Source organism: Diaporthe amygdali (assembly GCF_026229845.1).
Source record: "Diaporthe amygdali strain CAA958 chromosome Unknown NODE_13_length_1014660_cov_65_381101, whole genome shotgun sequence".
NCBI lineage: Eukaryota > Fungi > Ascomycota > Sordariomycetes > Diaporthales > Diaporthaceae > Diaporthe > Diaporthe amygdali.
Window position 1 is genome coordinate 685,902 of NW_026517033.1, and position 14,561 is coordinate 700,462.

At 49.4% G+C, this 14,561-nt stretch overlaps 4 protein-coding genes across 4 annotated transcripts; 1 reads left to right on the top strand and 3 right to left on the bottom strand.

The window, feature by feature from the left end:
• Window positions 1–105: 105 nt before the first annotated feature.
• J7T55_003850 (cytochrome P450) lies at window positions 106–2,106 on the bottom strand (the record flags this gene model as incomplete). Its single annotated transcript, XM_053143201.1, has 4 exons — window positions 106–1,423; window positions 1,475–1,595; window positions 1,682–1,996; window positions 2,058–2,106. The coding sequence occupies 4 exons, from the start codon at window positions 2,104–2,106 to the stop codon at window positions 106–108; spliced, it is 1,803 nt and encodes a 600-aa protein (XP_052994095.1).
• Window positions 2,107–2,483: 377 nt separating this feature from the next.
• On the top strand, window positions 2,484–7,693 carry J7T55_003851 (uncharacterized protein; the record flags this gene model as incomplete). The annotated part of the gene is made up of 16 exons (XM_053143202.1): window positions 2,484–2,543; window positions 2,614–2,740; window positions 2,957–3,028; window positions 3,322–3,438; window positions 3,547–3,703; window positions 3,836–3,986; window positions 4,071–4,259; window positions 4,360–4,476; window positions 4,544–4,652; window positions 5,096–5,157; window positions 5,332–5,416; window positions 5,770–5,972; window positions 6,046–6,156; window positions 6,234–6,378; window positions 6,468–7,132; window positions 7,190–7,693. The coding sequence occupies 16 exons, from the start codon at window positions 2,484–2,486 to the stop codon at window positions 7,691–7,693; spliced, it is 2,874 nt and encodes a 957-aa protein (XP_052994096.1).
• A 135-nt stretch (window positions 7,694–7,828) lies between these two features.
• On the bottom strand, window positions 7,829–8,829 carry J7T55_003852 (helix-turn-helix-domain containing protein type; the record flags this gene model as incomplete). The annotated part of the gene is made up of 3 exons (XM_053143203.1): window positions 7,829–8,018; window positions 8,080–8,451; window positions 8,789–8,829. The coding sequence occupies 3 exons, from the start codon at window positions 8,827–8,829 to the stop codon at window positions 7,829–7,831; spliced, it is 603 nt and encodes a 200-aa protein (XP_052994097.1).
• Window positions 8,830–9,265: 436 nt separating this feature from the next.
• On the bottom strand, window positions 9,266–14,158 carry J7T55_003853 (uncharacterized protein; the record flags this gene model as incomplete). Its single annotated transcript, XM_053143204.1, has 8 exons — window positions 9,266–9,351; window positions 9,530–9,555; window positions 9,779–9,936; window positions 9,997–11,991; window positions 12,062–12,902; window positions 13,113–13,279; window positions 13,781–13,941; window positions 13,996–14,158. 8 exons carry the CDS (start codon window positions 14,156–14,158, stop codon window positions 9,266–9,268), a joined length of 3,597 nt encoding a protein of 1,198 aa, XP_052994098.1.
• Between the last annotated feature and the right edge of the window lie 403 nt (window positions 14,159–14,561).

The following is a 14,561-nucleotide window of genomic DNA, read 5'->3' on the forward strand; positions in this document are numbered from 1 at the left end:
GATTCTGATAGTAGTCTCCTTCATAAGCTTTCCCTGAAAGCCCTTCCCGGTCCACGGTCTCCTATACCTCACGCAGAGACCTTACGCACCGACGTGTTGCCGAGCTTATTCTGGCAGAACCATCACTCGCAAGCCTTTATGACCTCGGCCAGGATAAGCATCAAAGCCGTCTATCGTGATTTTGATATCCCTCTCGAAGTCAACATCATAGAGCTCGAGTCGATGGCCAAACCGCGACACGAGGATAGCAGTGGTCAAGTACATCTCGGAGTAAGCGAGGTGGAGCCCAATACACATTCGTGATCCTCCACCAAAGACGGTAGAAAGCGCCCATTTACGACGGCGACTCGCTGAATCCTCAGTCATCTCACCACCATCATCTTCACCTAATGCCGCCTCTTCGGGAATCGAGCCGAGTGCCGATGGCAGCCAACGCTCAGGTCTGAAAGCGTCGGGCTCGGGGAAGATTTTTGGATCTTCCAGAATGTCAATGAACGACATGCCGACTGGGATCCCGCGGGGGATCATCTCGACGTGACCGTCTGGGCGTCGATACGAATAGTCCTCATCCGGAGAAACTCTGGCAAAACGATGAGGGGGCCCCTTGCTCAGCCTCAATCCCTCCATTACCACTGCCGTTAGATAAGGAAGCCTTTCAAGATCCGCAGTTGAACGAATTGTGGAGGGGTCCGGGTAGGCCCTGCGCAACTCCTCCCTGAGGCTTGCGAGGCACTCTGGTCGGCTGAGAAGGTAGTAGACTATAGCGTTCAGGGCGTTTGCCGTTGTCATTGTTCCAGCACCACTCAATGTGAACGCCTCCTCCGTCAGCCGGGAAACAGACTTCTCGAAGGGCGGTACGTCGGCATCAAGCATCGATGCGAAGACATTAGCAGGCAGACTATCATCTTCTGGGCTGTCGGGGACCTTCTCATCCGTGATTTGGGCAGAATGCTCTTCTACCAGAGTTGTCACCCGCTGATGAAGCTCTTTCTGTTTCTCCTGTGCATACAACAGGCTTGCCGCCACTCTTGACTTTCTTCCTGAAAGCCGGCCCAAGGGTAACAAAAAGAGCCACGGGAATTGGCGGAGAAGGTGATTTGAACGACTCCCGACAACCCGGCCTTCATACCAGTCTCTGCCCAAGTCTTCGAGGTCTAGAAAGCCGCTGGGCTGTCCAAAACATACTTTGGTGATGACATCGCCTGTGAGCGCCATGAAGGCATGCGTCAAGTTTACTACTCCCTTTGATGTCGGATCTAACTGAGACTTTTCTTCGAGCCTTGAGCAAAGCTTGTTGATCTTGCCGATGATGAGAGGCTCGAGTCTTCTGATCGAAGATTTCGAGAAGAAAGGAGCTACTTGGTTCCTTCTCCTCTTGTGCAGATCATGCGGGAGAGTCTTAAAGGATGACATGCGCGTCCAACTGTTCTCGGTGAGCGTAATCTCATGCTTTCCCAAGACGTTGAAGCCTTACGATTGGCGAACAGCCCATATCCACTTGTCGGTTTTCCTCTTTGCCGAGCTGACGTATAGAACATTGAAGAAATTTGGATCGTTGCAATGAACCTCACATGGGTTGATGCGGACAAAGGGGCCTCAAATTGCCAGTCAGCATGAAATGTCTCTCTTTGAGCTATGCAAACTTGCGTTGCACTTCGTTTCGCTATTGTGGCATACATACCGTACCTCTCATGGAGTTCACGAATCTTCCAAGTGTACTGTCCTTCATGCGGCCAAACGTCGTAATAGAATTCATACCAGTAACAGAGAGCCGCCAGTCGTGGGCCTGGGAACTTTGCCGAGGGACTAAGATACAGCCGGTAGATTGCAAGCCATGCTGAATAGATACCAATAAATCCTATGAGAATTGAGTAAAAATTGATCATTGGCAGTAAGGACGTAAGTGTCCCAGTGGAGGTCACTGGGTCGATTAGTTTGTCGAAATCCATGGCAGGGCCGTTGAAGCCGTTGAAGCCGTTGATAGACACTGACGAGACTGAGGCAGTCAGATTAAACAAGCGCCTTTGAGATTGGAGAACGCAAAATCAATCTATCACTTGTCCCCGTGCACGACGTGATGATAATCTTGGTCAGAGAGGGTGTCATGCTGAGTAAAGCCCCCCCTCTCTTCGTTAACTATCGACTGGCTCAGTCTCACCAATGCCAAGTCTGTCGGCAGTACAGCGGCTGCAGTGCTACCCGCCTTCATGCACTTGGGGCCAATTACTTGTATCCTTGACAGAGCTGTCATACACTTTAAGCTCGATCTGCAAATTTAATTACTCAAGCTGCATACGTCGCCGGTGAGAGCCGGTATCTGTAGCTCTCCAATGCTACAAGACCAAGATACACAGGCTCCACCAATGTAGTTCAAAAGAAAAACAAGTGCCACCTTCAGAATGTTCAAAACCTAGTGAAATCTCACCACCTGGTGAACGCATAGAGTTTGATTGCTGCCGGAAACTGAGATTCGAATCGGTAATATGACGCAAAAATCACCAGCGACCCAGCATACCGTTGATCTGGTGAAACAGTATGAGAACGTGAGAGACATCTGATCCTTGCTAAACTGCCAGACACTCAGCGCTGCTTAGAAATACTAACAAGAACAAGGGAGTTGACACAGCTGTTGATCTGGTAGCCGGCCACGAGAATGAATCCCTGGATCCTGCCGAGGCACGGAGAATTCGGAACAAGATTGACCGTGTTATTCTCCCTCTGCTATTCTCAGTATACATTCGTAAGCAGTGACCCAAAAGACATACAAGCGCACCCTCATACCGCCCCTGCTGACTCTTTACTGCCTTGTGCGTTAGTACAATACCTGGACAAGTGGGCGACACCCGTTATTTACTTGAGTCCAGCACTGTAGCTGACCCGCCGCCATGAATCATATATAGGACAACTATAGGAGCATCCTCCATCCTGGGGCTTATCACTGACAATCACCTTACAGCGGACCAGTTCAATATTCTCGGGTCTGCATTCTACATTGGCAAGCCCTTATCAATGACTGCGTCCGCAAGCTGTCTACTGACGAACATACCACAGGATATATTATCTGGTCATATCCCCATTCCTGGGCTTTGCAGCGTTTCCCCGTTGGCAAATATCTGGCAGCAAATATTCTACTTTGGGCTTTATTTCTGGGGCTTCAGTGCCTGTGTACCAATTTCGGTGGTCTTTGTCAGTCTCCCTTCGGTGGTCCTGCATTAGTCTATTGAATCATGCGCGGCTCTAACCTGTGCCGTGGACATACAGTCATAATTCGATTCTTATTAGGTGCTTCTGAAGGCTGTATGACCAATGGCGTGATGGTAGCCACCTCCATGTTCTACAACCGCACTGAGATTGGGCAACGAATCGGGTGGACCATTCAGTGCAACGGATTTGCTCAGATCATATCTGGCTTCCTCGCCTACGGTATTGCACATTCAAGTCCCACGAGAAAGCCTGCCCAGTGGCAATTACTGTTGATCGTCTATACATTTCTGTCACTAATTCTTGGCGTGTTATTTTGGTGGTTGTTTCCCGACAACCCTGTAGAGGCTCGGTTCTTGACCAAGGACGAGAAGATCAAAGCGGTAGAGCGCATTCAGTCGAACCAAATTGGCATTGAGACGAAGGTGTGGAAGCATGAACAAGTTATCGAAGCAATCAGAGACCCCAAGACTTGGCTGTTTTTCTTCCTTGCTGCAATTTCGTAAGTCCAAGCTCCAACCAAATATACCTTCCCATCTAGTGTCTGCAAGATCACTTTCCACCATACAGCCTACCATGTGCTTTGCCTCCGAAAAGTCTACCAGTAGCGGCTCTGACGATGGCTACTCTTCAGTAATCTTCAGAACGGCATTGGAACGCAATATAGCCTGATCATACAGTCATTCGGCTTTACGACTGTGCAGACTACAGCGCTCAATATCCCCGCGGGTGCAGCTCAAATCATATCTACTACACTTGCGACACTTATCCTCCGTCGTTTTCCTGTGAGTATGACTGACCCTGAAGTTATCATTTGTCATGGTTTAAGAATAATGAGGGCAGTTGTCTGACCTACATGTTTGAATTAGAATGCTAGAGGCTGGATAGCCATTGCGTTCTTCGTCCCATCGGTGCTAGCCGTCGTGTTGCTCATGAGTCTACCGTGGAGCAACCGAGTCGGGCTTCTTTGCGCTTACTATGTAATGTGCTTTGGTGGAGCGCCATCTTGGGCAATGATTGTGGGCTGGGTCGCCATTACATCTTCAGGCCACACCAAGGTAAATCACTTGAACCCATAACTCCCTTAATTTGATCTAGAGCATGAAGTACCTCAGCTCCAGCTTGACATAATTTGAACTAATCTCAGGATCATATTAGAAACTTGCTGTCAACGCTATTTTCCTAATTGGATACTCTCTAGGCCAGACCCTGTGCACGCTATTCTGGAGGGCTCAGTACAAGCCCAGGAATTATGTGCCATACAGCATCTGTCTCGTACGTACAACACTCATCCCATGTTCAACACGGAAAAAGGCACCGTATCCTGACATATTTACTCTAGGCATCTTACGTCTGCAACTTCGTCCTGCTATTTGCTATTCGTTGGCTCCTCAACAAGGAAAATCAACGACGAGATGCATTGCAGGCGGGAAATCCAGTGGACAGGAATGGTTATGTAGAAAGATCCGATTCTACAGGGCAACGCTATCTTCAAAAGGTTGACAAAGGTCTTTTGGACATGACAGACAGACAAAATCTGTCTTTCCGGTACAGCCTCTGAAATTGACCTACACTTGCTTGAGGAATTCAATTGTCATCTTCAACATGGGACAATCAACATGATAAATTATTTGGCTCAAAGATTCAAATACAGCAAAGCCATTGAGAAGACAGTAGCAGGAACAACATGAGGGTGAAGTGACATTTAGGAGGACTAGAAAGTAGCGGGTGTGAGGGAAAGGGCTGGTAGTAACGGAAGTAGGGACTACGCGTGCATTTGGGAAGAGGTGACTTGGAAGTTATTACCGACGGGATATATCGTGGGCACTCAATGCAGATACACAAGCTGACGGGCAGGCCTCGTGAGATGGCTCAATGCGCTTCCAACACAAAGACGTAATACTTCCCAGGACGAATGTTGGCATTTCACGACCTTCTCCACGGGACAAGAAATGGGTGAGTGATTATATCGTTTCATGTTTGGATTTCCGAGGATAGGAAGCTGAGAAGGCCTGGTGTCTGATATGTCCGTGATGCTTCGTAAGCTTTACGTGCGGGATGTAAATGCAGCTCTGCTCGGATTTACGGAATTCACAATAAGAAACAGTCTGACTACTCCTCTGTGCCAAGCACGTTATGCTCTGGCGCCTGCAAAACCTCGGCATCTTTTACCGTTACTACACTAGCTTCCTTTCGGTCTCATATGTGTATTCGGGTTCACGTGAAACAGTCCCCCAAAAGTGTCTCTTTTGCGGCGATTGCCCTCCCTCTATGAAGCAATTTTTCGCAGATCTGGAGGCAAACCACCCTCGTACTTTCTTCTGTAATTCTCACATAACAACATGAATTCACAGAATAGCAGCCAAGCACCGGTCGACGTTCCCGTACTTATAGTTGGCGGCGGAGCTAGCGGCCTGCTTGCTGCATATCTGCTTTCTAGGCTCGGAGGTTAGCATGTGTGACTTGTGGAATTCTTCATTTGGCCACTTGACCCCAGAAAGCACGTGCATTTACTAAGATACCACGCAGTAAAATCCCTCGTTATCGAGAAATATCCCCAACGATTAGCTGCTCCAAAGGCCCACGCCATCTGCCCCAGAAGCTTCGAGCTTTGCAGACAATTTGGGCTTGACACGAGAGCGCTTCGTCAGATCGGAACATCTCGTGACGATGCACACTGGGTGAAGTTTCTAACCAACCTCAGCGGAGAGAAGATTGGGGTTCTTCCATACGAGAGAATGGACCCTGACGTGCTAAATGATACACCCGAGGTATGTAGACTTCGAGGGAGCTAGGTTCTTGCACTTCGGGACTGGACTGATCTGGAATGTGTCACCATTGTAGATGATCCATAATGTCCCTCAGCCAGAATTTGAAGCTTTCATTGCTAAAAGTCTCACAGGAGATCCCAACGTTGAAGTTAGAAAAGGTGTTGCTTTCGAATCCTGCTCACAGGTAAGTTCTTCCCAGATGTGGCCGTTATTCAATGATACTTCATATCGCGTTCGATCTCAGTGATTGACAAACTTCAGGCAGGAAGTCAGGTTCTTACCACCGTGGCGATGAGAGATACCAAGGATACATATAAAATTCGTTCGAATTTTGTGTTGGGCTGTGACGGTGCCAAGAGCCAAGTTCGCAAATGGCTCGGCGTAGAGAGCGAGGGAGAAGACAGCTGTAAGATCGCATCAAACCGAAGCCTCACATTCGTATAATTTTCCTCCAACGTACAGCCAAATTCATGAATACTAATATCAACTTCTCAGATGAGACAATGATGACAATTCATTTCAACGCCGACCTGCGACCAGTAGTTGGGAAACGAGTAGGCATGTTGCATTGGATCGCTGATCCAGCCTGCTCAGGCTTCGTCATCGCGTACGATCTATCGGGCAATCAAGTCTTGATCAGCAACTTCGATTCCAGAAGACTGCCATTAGAGAGTTGGACTGAGGAGATTGCCCGCGAGATTGTTAGAGCAGCAATTGGGCGGGACGACGTCACATTCGATGTTCTCAGTTACAGGCCTTGGATTCTTAGCAGAAAAGTCGCCAAAAAGTACCACATCGGTAATGTCTTCCTTTGCGGCGACGCGGCTCACTCTTTCCCACCAACTGGGGGGCTTGGACTCAACTCGGGACTAGCAGATGTGCACAACATTGCGTATAAGATTGCTGCGGTGCTTCAGGGCCGGGCAACGCCTAGGCTTTTAGAGACTTACGTCGAGGAGCGCCGGCCTATCGCTATGGTGAACGCAGCTCAGAGTGTTAAGAACGGAAAGAAGATCTTCTCCTTCTTAAAGATTCTGGGCACTGCTGGGATCAAAGACGTCCAAGAAGCGAGGGCGACCCTGTTGCGGAGCATTCACGATCCAGAAAAGCAGCAGATGATCGCCGATGAGGTCGAGGGGCAGAGGGAACATTTCGATAATGTGAGTACACACACCTGATGTCACCAAAGGGAGACTTGCAAATTGAAATGTTTCAAGCTTGAAATTCATATTGGCTATGTCTATGGGAGGAACGAAGCTCCCGCCCACGCATCGCACTATACCCACAAGTTCGTGCCTGGGGCTCGGCTTCCACATGCATGGATCAGGATATTGGGGACTGCAGACTTGGCCCCCGTCGACGTCTCATACGTCAAGGAATTCTCGGAACAGGACATCAAGTCACGCCAGTATTCAACATTGGACCTATGCCCGTATGATAGTTTCACCCTTCTCGTCGGTTCGCGAGACCAATGGGCCCAGCGCTTCGGAGCGCTGGAGGCTGCGATGAAGCGGTACGGGGTCACATTAAACCTGAGCGTCGCTTACGATGACTTTGACTTTGTTTATGAGAGCCAGGGATATCTTTTTGCTACGGAAGCGAAGCTGAACTCCGGAGGCGGTCTTCTCATCAGGCCAGATCAGCATATGCTACGGCTTGTCCAGCCGATGGACTCTGTGACAGACATCGAAAAGTCATTGGTGTGGCACTTGGGCTTTTGATCAAGATTAAGTCATCATTTTATTTTACTATCAGACGTAAAGGGCCAGATCTGGTGATTGATTCATTGGCTCATTCTTTACATTTTGTATTTGACTGCGTCACGAGCTGAGGTCTCAGTTTCTTGCGCACCTATCTTATGCCTTCGCAAACGTCGAGTTTGGGTCCTTTGTCATAAAGGAGAAAAGGTAATCCCTCTTCCCCAGAGGAACCCCTTTCATCCGCAGAATAGCATAGGTGGTTTGTAGGTGGAAGTAGATGTTCGGAATCGCAAAGGTTGTGGCATAGGCTAAACCACTTGTCTTGTAGACAAAGGGTCCAGCTTTCCTGCATTGATATTAGCATATCCAGTTCAATCATAAGCTCCACATACTGGTCATTGACTTACACATCGACCAACTGGCTCTCTTTGTCGTTGACGGCTTCTGGCTTGACACTGTTTAGCAGCTCCCGGGTCTTGTTGATCCGAGCAAAGAGCTGCTCGAAGGTAGTCTCGTCGTCGTCCCATACCCCCACCTGCACACCCGCTACCCTCTCGACAAATAACTTGACCCCGTTAGAAACGGCTTGAACTTGGAAAGGCACAGGTTTCATGTCTTCATATAGCTTGGCTGTGGCGTATTCGGCATTGACGTCAACATTGTTCTCTTTGGCATGACTCTCGGCCTTGGTGAGAATAGCTTGAAGAGCGTCGAGGATGCTACCCATCATGGGAACAATCGAGTTGAAGAAAGAGGTGTCAGCCATCTTGACCTGAAGCCTGGAGACAGTGAGAAGTGACGATGTGCGATATTGATGTTCAGATGCGCCTAACGTGGAATGTGTGGGGCCAGTTTCAGTTGGGGAGGTAGAGATGGTGGGATCTAGAGTGGACTTCGTGCTAGACGAACTCTGCCGCTTTATAAGAGCCCAAGGGAATGTTCCACCGTCATTCATGCACTGGCGTGTTCAAACCAACTGGTCACCGAGGTGCAGATGAGGAGCAGCTCTGAGCTGAGACTTTTCTAGCGCATTTCGGGGACTTTGCGTTTCCAAGGTGACTTACCCCTGCCCGTCAGCCCTCTGTCCCATTATGTTTACTAATGCAAGCGGATTACACTGGGGCGTTGGCGTGCTGCAACGTCTTGTCACCAATCATGCTGGTAGACGCTGACAAATTCTCATCGGGGAATAGCGTTACAACGCGGAATAGCGGTGCAATTATAGGCCGTCTCACAAATCCAAGAAACAGATCCAATGTGAAGTGCATCGATGGAAAGTAGATCGAAATAAAGAACAAAGGAATGAGATGCATGTGAGAGAATGAAGTTATCGTGAAACGATTGCGACTGCGAGTTGTGATCCATCTTGTAGTGGTGGGCGGCCCTTTTGTCAAATAACTCTAATCAGGGCTAACGGCGCGGGCCGATGAGAATGGCCAATCCCTTTGGCGCCAAGGGCTGTTGCGCAATGGACAGACGATATGGCAAGATCGTCCGAACTGGGATTGCGTGCTCATGAGCACATCACGAGATATCAAAAAAGGGATGATCATGTATGGACTATCAATGATACCCTAGCCTGAACAATTTCTCCTATGCGATACAGCAGGTGTACGGTTGCGAAGTCGCATACTCGACTCCGAACCTCCAGTGAATTGCAGTAAGTGACATGTTGGGGACTGTCAAAACACGGAGCAGATTTCCTTTCAGTTATTTTGAGGATGTGCTCGTCAAAATGAATTGGGGGCTTTGCGCCTGTTCCTGATGTATGCTGCTATATTCTTTATCTAATTTGCGACAAAGGAGATCCCTCTCTATCCCAACCATGCGTCCAGACCGACTCTACCTAAAGCTTACAGAAGCAGTCCAACTTCCCTCCAAGCCTGGATATACTTAGCAATCGTTTGCGACGAGACACTTTGTGCATTTCTTAAGATTTTGGAAACTTTTCGGGCCCTTGATGTATCCAAGACAATGTCGCCGTCCGACATGTGCTGAAATTCCTTTCCAAGGAAGTCCGTCAAAAGGCCACTGCCCGAATCGTTCTCTGTGGACCCTCTCTGGTTTATTAACCTCGTCCACTCTTCAAATTCGACAAAACATGACGGCTTATGCCCCAGCTCCTTTGCGATCTCGCTCATCACAGCCATCCAATCTTGTCGAATAGGGTTTTCCATGTGATAAGCCAGTTTCATGGGACCCGATGAGAAGAGCAGTTCAACCATCGACCTCGCGGCGACATCGATCGGCAGCCACGACAGTGTCTGTAAATGCGAATTATGTCAGTCCACCGAGCACGCATGAATCAGTATTGGGAAGCTCACCCCATCAAGCCGCGGAAACACCCGGGACTCATGCGATATCTTGATCAAGGCAGGCAAATGCTCCTTCGCGTTCCAATACCCACTGCCCTCAGCCCCAGACAGCTGGCCCGCCCTGACAAAACTCACCTCCATCTCTGAGGGCCAGTCATCGGCGGCTTTCGCAAGGATGCGCTCGCATACCAGTTTTGCCTTGCCGTAGCCGAGACTAGTACATCGTGGATCCGTGATGACCTCTTCTGGTACAGTGTGACTGCCGTAGATGACGGGATATTTGCCTACAACTGCAATCGATGAGACAAAGAGCAGTCGTGGTTTCAGCAGAGGCCTCTTGGTACGGACATCTCGTGCCAGCTGCAGGAGTCCTTGCAGGAAGCCAAACTGGCTTTCGAAGGACTCAAGTGGCCGCTGAAAATCGACTGGCCAAGCTGCGTGCAAGATGTGGGTGATCTTGCTGCATAATCCCTCATAGGCGTCGGAGGTCAAGCCGAACCGAGCCGCAGTTGGATTTCCTTGGACAACGGCCACCTTGGTCCGCAGGTTCGACGGTATCGTGGCGCCCTTCTGTTCCGCAGCCTCAATGTGCTGCTCAACCAACGAAGTGGGTACATCATCATAGCTTCTAGAGCTGCGGGCAAAGCAGACAACTTCTGTCACCTGCGGCAGAGTTGCCAGATGTGAGAGAAGATACGAGCCAAGACTGCCGGTACTTCCTGTGAGCAGTATAGTCAGTCCGTTTTGCTCTTGCGATAAACTAAAGCGTGAGACGTATTCGTCGATCAGTGTCTCCTCTCCATTGATATTGGATAATGTTTGTCCCCTCAGGATCTGGCAGAGCTTGTTTATGGTGGGGTGTTTGTACACCAAGTCGGCTGTGATTTTTCCTTTGGGCAAGAGACCATGGCTCCCTTTCACGATAGCGATAATTCCTCTCTGAATGCGGACCACCTGAAGCGAGTTGACTCCCAATTCGAAGAAGTCATCATCAGGTTCCAAAGGCTGAGAAAGTTGCATCTCGCCCCTGATCATCGCCCCTAATGTGTCTTCGAGACGGCCGTTTTCAGGCTCCGAGACCGTTTGAACGCTTCTTTCAGAATCTTCGTTGCTGTACACCCGGCGAATTCTCCTTTCATATTGCTGATATGCTTCTTTGCGTAACACTGAGCCCTTGTCAGACCTTGGAAGGCTTTCTCCAGGGCCCAGGACCACAAGGTGCGCCAGGGATGATATTTGGGCGTGGCTGTCCATTTGCCGACATGCCTTCTGGACGAGTGGCCATATTGCTGTCTTGAACTTTTGCATGTCTTCGACTGGCTGTGAAGGCTCAAGCAGCAAGCCAATCTCGAATTCTCCTTCACCAAAGGCCAGAGCAGCTTTTACAAGGTTGCTATCAGACACGATAGATTCCAGTGCCTTTGGTTGTACTTTCATTCCATTGACTAAGACAAGCAGGTCATCTTGCCGGCCGATGGCCCGGAATGCAGGGGTTGATGATTTAGTATCACTCAAGAAACGATCCTGGAGGACAAATGGCTCGGTCCATCCGAATGGCGTTACAGAAAGCTGATAATATTGCTGTCCACTGGCCTCGTCAATACCACTTGGCTCAACATTGACGTGTACGTCGTTCCTCAGTGGCCAATAGTGCCAGTCATATCCTTTCCCTGGGACCATGAAAGGGCCGAGTGGACCGGTTTCGGTTGATCCGAAGTGATTGAGAAGCTTGACACCTTTCTCAACCAATTGGTCTCCGGTAGCAACACTAAGTGGGCCTCCACCACAGGCCACATACTGCAAGGCCTTGAGAGGTGCGATTCCATCATCATCAGGGAGCTTTGAAATCTCCTCCAGAATATAAGGAACTGTTGTGAAAGATTTGGCTTTATGTTTTCGTAGGAGTGCCACTGTAGAACACGCTGTTGAGATTTCATGGGGTGGCGGCAGGAGGATGGGCTTTCCGATTCCGAGTGCCAGACAAGCAACGACTAAGCCGAATCCCTAACATTGTGTTGTGTATTTAGTGTGTTTCTGAGGCGGAATATAGTTCTAGGTTTAAAATGTGACTCACGTGGTATAGGGGAAGCATGGACAAATTCAGCCCCTCAACATCTTCCATTTCGGTGCGGCGATGGCAGCATGCATATCCAAGCAACATTTTGTGTGACTGGTACACAGGCTTGGGAAGACCAGTAGTCCCAGATGTGTGAAGGATGATCACGTTGCGGTCCGAATCGCCGACAAAGTGTTGCGGCCAGAATATCTTGGCGTCAGCTGCGTCAGCTTTGCCTTCCTTCGAGTCTGACAAGTAGTCCTCGAAAGCCCTTGCCACTTGTATTTTGGTGCCACCCCGACCATACTCGAGACTTGTTGTCTCGAAGGCTGCCTTCACAGTGTCCACATGTCGAGGAGACGTAATGACAGCTTGCGCCTTGAGAGTTGTGAGTAGATGCTGGATAGACGCGGGATTGAGTCGAGCAGAAAGCAGAATCGCTGGAACACCCATAGATAGAAGAGAGAACAGGTGGATCAACAGGCTGATGTCACTGTCCATAACCAAGGCCACCGGGTCGGGCTTAACATGAGCCTGATCACTGCTGCTCACATTCGAATCGTCGAGGCCGGTAAAGCATCCTCGCAGATCATCGGAGCACTGCCATACCGCACGGCGGAGCTGAAGCATGGTGACCTGCTCAGCCTTTGTTGTTTCTCCATCACGTGGCTTCAGTGCTTGCACACAGTAAAGAGCACTCGGGTTGATCTTTGCGTTGTACTCGATGAGTTCGGGAATCGTGCGGATATAACTGGAGGATGAAGACTGTTGCAAGTCAATGTCCGCTGGCCTGAAGACTTGTGTGTGCTGTATAACGAGGCCACCATCGGGCAGAACGTTGTATGTCATGATGATTGCGCTGCAATTTCGGAGAATTCAAAGTGTGTTCTGAACGTAAACTCCGCAAAGGACATTTCATTAGCGGCGGTCAGACTCTTTATGGTGCTGCCGATGCGTCTTGTTGGATTGCACCCATACCAAGTCCGGAATGAAGTCCGCTCTACGGTGATATTTATGGTACAGCTGGGAAAGCAAGGGAAGCTCTCACTTTATCATGGTCCTTACTCACCGTACAGGCGGCTCTTCCACCCAAGATGTTGCATTAGTGGTGTTTGGTACCAGCTGGCAAACCTCCATTTCCGCAGCCGGCCAATCACACAACGGTGGACACACACCACACGATAACTGTGACATTGGCGGAGTGCTCAGCTCAGCCGCCCCCGAAGATCTTCGCAGCTGTGGAATGACAACGGTAACACAATGCGATTGTTTGTGTGCGAGTGTGGCACACTTGCAAAACACAAAGATCTGAACCTGGAACTCAATTCGTGGTTTCAGTTTGTATTTGTCCCAGTCACGGAACATCATTTACTTGGCGAGCGTCATTTTGTCCGCTACTCTTTCCAGGTGACCATTTTATTGCATGAAAGGAAGTCTTTGCAGAATTACTAGTGGCACAACCAAGGAATTCTCCGTCAGAAGGAATTTCCCGACAGCTAATTCCGGTTGTCTTCATTAGGCACTAAACTCTGCTGCATCTAGGCATGGCATTAAAGACCAGCCGATGACGGACTCCCGAACAGTTTCCAGCCCATGACTCCAACCACCAAATTAATAGTACCACTCCGCGAGTTGAACAAAAATCCAGGCAAGTAAGGCTGACGAACACAGACTCATGACGGCTACGACGGGTGACATGAGTGTGTACAGCTTTAGGAAGCGTCCACTTGCACGAACGAGTTCCAGCTCCTTGTCCACCTCTCGATCCAGACAGTCTCGGATCTCCCGACAGAGAGAAGGAATGAGCTCGTGGACTCCCGCACCGAAACGGATCGAGATCTCTTGCAGGCTGCGCCGAGCGCTGGCTTGACAGCCACCCATGACCGTTTGTAGTGATTCTAGATTGCAGTCAGCACAGGAGAGGAAAACAATCGCCAACTACGGATGCTTACCAGCGGGCCATCCTAAGATCATGGCCTTATCCTCCAAGATCTCTTCGGCGCAACCGTTGACGAGGCGGATGGTAAGACAATTGATCAAGATGTGGTAGGCGAGCGGCATGAGTGTGAGAGTCAGGATGAGGATCCATATCCAGATCCACATGTGGAGGGACATGTTGAGAAGTTCTGATGTTGTTAGATACCAGCGGAGGCTTGCTTGTTTCTGTAAAGCTTTAGAGAAGAAATGAAACGAGAGTCACAAGTCTTGAGACTGTGTCTACGAAGTGGCAGGTTTTAAGGCAAGTTTCAAATGCGTTGCTGGTAAGTTAACCAGCATTAATAATACGTCGTTCAGACTCGAAATTCACTTCAATCCACAATGAGACACAACTAATTGAGCTAAATCAATTCAATCGTCTTAGGTCTGTCGCTGACTGCTGTAGTGAATCCTTCTTCATTCACTGCCCAAGTGGTAGCGTGACTTAGATGCAGGCCGTGTAGATTCTCTGGATTCCTTGCAGACCCTAGCTCTTACAAGTGATAGTACAGGTAGGCGGACAATCGCGTCAGTGATCTGC